The sequence below is a fragment of the Zerene cesonia genome, chromosome 22 (assembly GCF_012273895.1).
Source record: "Zerene cesonia ecotype Mississippi chromosome 22, Zerene_cesonia_1.1, whole genome shotgun sequence".
In the NCBI taxonomy this organism is placed as follows: Eukaryota; Metazoa; Arthropoda; class Insecta; order Lepidoptera; family Pieridae; genus Zerene; species Zerene cesonia.
Window position 1 is genome coordinate 2,212,134 of NC_052123.1, and position 7,142 is coordinate 2,219,275.

At 32.2% G+C, this 7,142-nt stretch overlaps 1 protein-coding gene across 1 annotated transcript; it reads right to left on the minus strand.

The window, feature by feature from the left end:
- Nucleotides 1–4,928: 4,928 nt before the first annotated feature.
- LOC119835948 lies at nt 4,929–5,918 on the minus strand. Its single transcript, XM_038361081.1, has one exon. The coding sequence runs from the start codon at nt 5,916–5,918 to the stop codon at nt 4,929–4,931; it is 990 nt and encodes a 329-aa protein (XP_038217009.1).
- Between the last annotated feature and the right edge of the window lie 1,224 nt (nt 5,919–7,142).

Here is a 7,142-nt window from a genome sequence, read left to right on the forward strand (position 1 = left end):
GTATTATTTGCAGGATATTTTCAGATATTAATTAATATAATAATTATTTTAATTCAATAATCTGTTGCCATAACCAACACGCATTATATTTCTGTAAATTGCCGAATGATAATGGCTTATTAAATTAAATATTTAATATTCGCCAATAAAATGCTGCATTTTTATTTCCTTCCTTTTCAGTTGAAAGAATTATTTTTTAAATAATACTATAATGAAAATAAAAGATCCCATGTCCGCCTGTTGGGCTATATTTAAACCAGAATAATAATATTAACAAAGTAACATAAAGCCGAAGTGTTTGTCTGAACGCGCTTATCATAAAACCTACTGATCTAATTCAAATTACTGAAAAATTCTGGCCACGGTCACAAAAAGGTCTTTGTACCAAATTTCACCAACATCGGTTCGACGGTATAGACGTGAAGGAGACCCAAATGAGCAGTCAGAATTACTTTCGCATCTGTAATATTCGTAGCGATATTTAAGCAGTACTGATTAAATATTATTATTACTTGATATCATTTAAAAGAGAAACTATATAAACTAAAAAAAATTAAAAAATATACTACTAATTACTAATTCAATATCGACACTAATTGTTCTCTTGCGCATTCCGAACATTTACATAACATCACACACACACACACACACACACACACGCACACACACACACACACACGCGCGCGCGCGCGGAGGAATGTAAATGTATTAAGTAATTGTTAGTTTATTGATCAATTTATACTTATAGAAATTAAAGACTTTTTAAGGGATTTTAAACGCGATTTATTCATTATATTATGAACCCGACGTTTCGAACACTTTACAGCGAAAGTGGTCACGGAGAACTGACCACGGATGTGAGCACGCTCGCTGTAAATCGCGTTTAAAATCTGTTAAAAAGTCTTTAATTTCTAAATGTATAATACTCGCGTAAAATCAAACACAAGAAAATAGTTTCTCTTGAAAATATAGTGATATACTTTTGGGTAATTGTTAAATTAAATTGATAATAAAACCTATTTGATTACCACCAAACAAATATACAAACAAATAAATAAAACACATTACTGGTGAAGGGCACTTCATTTCTATTGATGTTGTGTGCTAACGTAAAGCGAAACGGTAAACACTTGCACGATCACCCGTAACGACCTAGGCATACTTCCACTGTAGGCTGAGCTAGGTTTTAATAGTACTTATATTATAAGAACGACGATTTTACCATTTCTATATGTCTATATTCTCTACTTATTAGTACTCATAATTAATGTTTCATGCATGTAAAAGTAACTCTGTCTGTCTGTCTGTGTCTTCTTCACGCGTAAACCACTGAATTGATTTGTATAAAATTTGGTATTAAGATAATTTGAGACCTGGGAGAGGATATAGGATAAGTTTTTTTAGAAATCCCACGAAAACGGTAGTTATGCGAGTTCTTCTTCAACAACACAGGCGTAATACGAGTATGATAATTGTTTTTTTGTTTTTAATTATATTAAATATTTGAAAATTCTAACAATAGGTAGGCCGGGTGACCTAGAGGTAAAGCGTTGCTCCGATATAGCGAAAGATGCAGATTCGAATTCCTCTAACTGATTTCTTTATGTTTTACAAATATATAACATCACACAACTAATAAAATAATATAGTATGGTTAATGAATGATTACTCTTCGGAATTGGTAAGAAGTGTTAGAAATTGACACTAATGGACTAAAACTACTCGTTAGCATTGACAGAAAAAGAATTTTACTTAGTCTATTGACAACACATAATGGATAGCTTTTTTTCAGTAGGATCTAGCTATAGGTGACTGCATCTTGAAGAAAACTAAATTTTTAATTATTGATATATAAGTCTCTGGTAAATGGCAAAACTACGTTAAGACTCAAAAATGTTTCTAAAAGTCTAATTGAATAAATTAATGTTTGAGTTGGTGTTTAACAAAAATCAGTCGAAGCTTTTCTTAAATTAATAGTTTACAGCCTTATCGTAAACAGTTGAAATAATTAAATACATTGTTCTTTTCATTCAATTGCAAGTCTATAAAAAATCAATTCTGTTCAGAAAATTATCATAGATCAGTGTAGTGTATACCTTAATATAATGGAATGAAATAGTGATGCACCGATTTATGGCACACTTTACTGTAGTGACATTTCAGCGTTGTGTGATTTTCTCACATTACTGCACGCTATTTTTAAAGGTACAAAGGTCATTATATGTTATATATTGATATCAAAAATATTGTCATTTAAATGAAATGTTTTTTTAATTCTCTGTAACGTATAATAGAACTAGGTTATTGCACGAATACGAATAGGGGATGAAAGTACCATGAAAATTTATTAGGACCGAGCCGGCGAAGCTGCGGGCAACAGCTAGTCGTGTTTAAGTGTGTAAGTGTGTTCTTCTCTGACTATCCAACTGTACATTGAAAAATGCACTCTATGCGGACAAAGTCAAGCAATTATTCTTATTATTTATATCTCATCACCAGCTCTCAAAACCTTAAATATGAATTTGGTATTTCTCCGTCCCACTTTCGTTAATAGCAATTTTACAATATGGGTTGGTTAGTCTTTCAAATTCTAGAATAACAAAACTGAAAAATAAAACGCATCATCGCATCGAACGTGTCACGAAATATACCGACCGGTCCGATTTTATAATACCCTAATCATGGATCAATATTCACTTCAAAATGGCCACAAACATTGAATCCTGTTTGTTTTGTCCGTGCCAACCTTTGTCAAAGTCACAAATTAGGGATAATAACTCCGGCATTTCACCGTCAGGGATTTATAGGGGCTAACGTAGATTACGGTCACATTGTCGATGTGAAATGAAATAATTGTTTTGTTCCAGGCTGAAACGACTGAAGGCTAAATACTTATCTCTATGACGGTGGTCCTTTCAACGATCAATAAATGTTTTTGTTTGGGCGAGATACGTTAGAATGTGATGGTATATCTGTTAACATCACATTCTAATGTTCGTCATAAGAATGTCTTCAGAGCTCAGTTTTATACCAAAGGAAGATTTTAAATATATATATAAAACATTAATTTTTAGCATTAAACTCGCTATTCAAATAAACTAAATTTAAATGAAATAAGGTCGGCAATATAATATATTATAACGATAAATACAGCGCATTTTTATCAATTGAATTGTGTTTAAAAAATTGGAAAAATGTGTTTTTTACATTATTGTCCCAAAACCAGAATAACCTTATTCGTTAAGAAATATATTCCGCTTTATTATCAATTAAACAACGCAACTATTATAATAATTTAATATAAGCTACAATTTCATCTTGAATTCTGTTTAAAATCAATTATAACTGCGATCCATAGCAATTGGAACCGTCGCGAATGCTTTCACTTATTCTAGGATGGTTTATACTAACATCCAAATTATGCCAAGTTTTTGAAGTCCTCTTATCTAGGTTATTATATGTATAACCTTTATAGTATTGACTCCACCAATTATCATAGGTATTTGCTTTGAATTGTGCTGGGTTTTGTAAACATTGACTGTATTGGTAGTGCGGTGAATAGTAATTGCTATATGCTGAACAATATTTCGGGTATCTGTAATAACAGTATGGGTATCTGTACCATACAGGCTCTGTCACTTCCTGATAAGTGTTGTTGTGGATAACTATGCTTGAGACGGGACCTGAAATAATGTATCTTGTGGAAGTCAGATCATAATGAAAGATTTATGAACTACTAGTTTTATAATAATATTTATGAGTAGTTTAATAGATGTTATTATACATATAAACATTCCCTAGCATCATTTTATTAAATAAAAATCCAGTCAAAATTCGTTGCGTAGTTTTAAAAATTTTAACATACATAGGGACAGAGAAAGCGACTTTGCTTTATACTATGTGTAACATTCAAAATATTATAGAAACCTTAGAATTCTGGGCATCAAGTTAAATAGCTTTTTGGCATATCAAACAATGCAAATTTAGAAATATAGCAATAAACACACAGTACTTTGAGCAACCAATAAAGACGATTCAACATGTTCAAGTAAGTTGTTCAATTTTTCGCCATGTCAAAGATAAGGTGGTAGCACTGTTGGCAGGTAGCTCTATATGTTTTTTGTCTTTTTAAGTTAGTACAAGCGATAAAAGTTAAAAAAAAATATAGCCTACTAGCTGGATCCTACGGCTTCGTAATACCCAGCTAGAATGTAGAATTTTATTGTGAGAGTCGAGCACGCTTCGGCCGAAACGACGCACGAATACGCACGAATTTGGCCAGCTCGCACCGGGGAAGTACCACACCCCCACAGAAAACCGGCGTGAAATAATAGCTTGCTATTGTGTTTCGTACGGTGAGTGGGGGAGCCGGAGGCCTATTTCCTTCTCCTAGCCCTTCCCAGTACATTCCTTCTTTCCAGTCGTTAATCCATTCCTTTTCCCTTACCCCAAAAAAGCGGGCAGCGCATTCGCAGAGGCCCTACCTTTGCGAATGTTCATGGGCGGTGGTGATTGGTTACCATCAGGCGAACCACCAGCTCAGTTGCCCGATTATGACATAAAAAAAAAGAATATATGTTAACCTATAATCGATCAGACTATAGTCGATCTGTGTACCAAAATTGATCAGATCCCAATAGAAATGTGAAAAGGTAATAAACATTCATACATTCTTACAAACTTTTGCGCATATATTACTAGTAATGTCACAATGCCATAATATAGCTTACATTTGATTATAATTTTTAATTCAATTTATCCATTTTAAACATTAAAAAATATAAAAATACTAGTCTATGCTCTAAATAATATGCATATAAAATATAACTAATAAATTTATAGATTCAACAATGTTACTCTGTACATAATTAGAAATTACCATTCCATTCAAAAGGTCACTGCTTTTATAAATCAACAACCGACTAACACTAAACACCCATAATGGACTTTTCTATGAAAACATTCAAGAAAATATACATGTTTAACTTACTGTTTGCATTAGCCGGAAGGTGATTAATCATTATTTCTATTTTAGTAGATTGTGTGTCGATTTGTTCCTTTAGGGTATCATTACTCTTTGTAGTATAATTAACTGTAAAAATTTCTTGAGGTGTTTTATTATCTATAGTTGCGTTTGAATCATTATTGGTTTCCAATTTTTCTTCGTTTATTTCGTTTTGAGGCGCCGCCATCCTTTCTTCATTATTTATATTTATTGGTGCTGGTTTTTCCGTTATAGGTTCTTTTGATTCAGCGCTTGATTGCTTTTCGGTGGAAAATAAATTAAGTATTTTATCAACACATTGATCACCTAGACTTTTATCTAGATCATCTTTAATTTCTTCATCTTCTATAATAAGGTCTTTAGAGTTTTGTGATTTTTTGTTTGAAGGCTTTTTTCTATCAATTTTCGCGGTGTTCGGTTCGGTTTCACTTAATTTTTGTATCGTTGGCTCATTGTTCGATTTCTCGTTTTTATTTTCATGTCCAATTTTAGGTTGTTTCTCGATTTTCTCATTTTCTTTTTCTACTTCAGCTTTTAACTCTTTTACTGGTTTTTTTAAAAATAAATCTACTGGAATAAGATCTGGCTTTATTTGCGTCTTTTGTTTTTCTATTAAGTTTGGTACTATATTTTTTTCAGGCTTTCTTGATATTGTGTTTAAAGTTTTATTCAGGTTCTTTTTGTTTATGAAGTCAGAAATCTCAGTTTTAGTCCTGGGTGTTAAATTAATATTAATTTTAGTTTTATCTACATTCGATGGTTTCGTCTTGTGTTCTACATTTATTGTTGTAGGTTCGATTTCTTCTTCAATTATATTACTTTTTGTAGTCGATCGTTTTTTGGTTAATTTAGCTTTTTTATCGTCTCTTGGATCATTTCTAAAATCCTGAAGATTTATTTTTAGTTTAAGCATTGAAATGCATTATGAATGAGAAATTTTGAAAGAACAGGAAAAAAAATATCACGAGTCGGATTTGGGCTATGCGTTGCTACGGTATGGCAAAAAGACGCGGGTTCAAATCCCGCCTCGTGATCAATTTTTTTTCATTCTTTCATAATTTCTAATAAGAGTTTTGTACATAGCATTAAGTTTACTTGTGACTTTATTAAACTCCTCATATAACTTACTCTTTCACTTCCACAACTCTGAACGAGAAGGAGCAACATTACGCACAATAGCAATTTTAATAAATCCATATTTAAAGTACTCCATTAAGTTAGTTTAGACGTGCACATTCTAGAAACAACCTAAAACTATTCAATGTTATAACTTTATGTTTATAAAACCGGTGATTTTAATCAAAATTGATCTGCAACGGTCTCATTGTTTTTATACATAGAACTCATATCAGCAGAACATATAAGACCAAATCCTACATCTGATTTAGCTAGAATAACATTTGCATCGATAGCATCTTTCTGAGAGCCTGATTTATTGCAACAGTTTTAAATAGAATATAAATTAATTGGGATTTATGTTTTTTTTAATGATGATGCCAAAAACGTTGTATTAAATAAACAAAGGCAAATTTTCACATTTGGCTATATACATGATCATTGAGTGTTATAGGCACAGTATCATGGACGAAGTCAGGGCAGACCGCTAGTTTTGTAATATAGTAATAGATAGCGTCCCTAAAATATTTGTTAAATAGCGCTAAATACAAAAAAAAACATCCCAAAACTTTTAATCAAAATTTATTATAATTGATAAGGTCATATACAGTGTCATACAAACTTTGGAGTACAGGATAAAATTCAATAGCTGCGCTTGTTGCCAGTACGATAAGAGTAAATAATCTACTAATTGCTCTCACGAGATCGAGGGTCGTGGTGAGAGGGAAGGACTTACGGAGCGATTGGTAGTATGTTTCCCTTGGTGGAATTACCTGGAAATAGTGCTTTTGAATCAATGTTGCTAAACGAAAGAGGAAATAGACTGTTTTTTATGATTCTGTAACTCCGTCGGTTCTCATACGTTTGACGTAATTCTTTGTTTGTTAGAAAGTGAAGTTAGTTTTCCAGCCCGGGGGCGTCGGAGATCTTTTTTGTTTACAAGTATTATCTACTTAGTCTGGCCATAAATACTGTTACACTTAATTATAAAAAAATATTACATTTGAATTTCGAATCTGTC

What these genes read in the sequence shown, in the direction of transcription:
- LOC119835948 (XM_038361081.1), bottom strand. Translation starts at nt 5,918, where the DNA reads ATGCTTAAACTAAAAATAAATCTTCAGGATTTTAGAAATGATCCAAGA.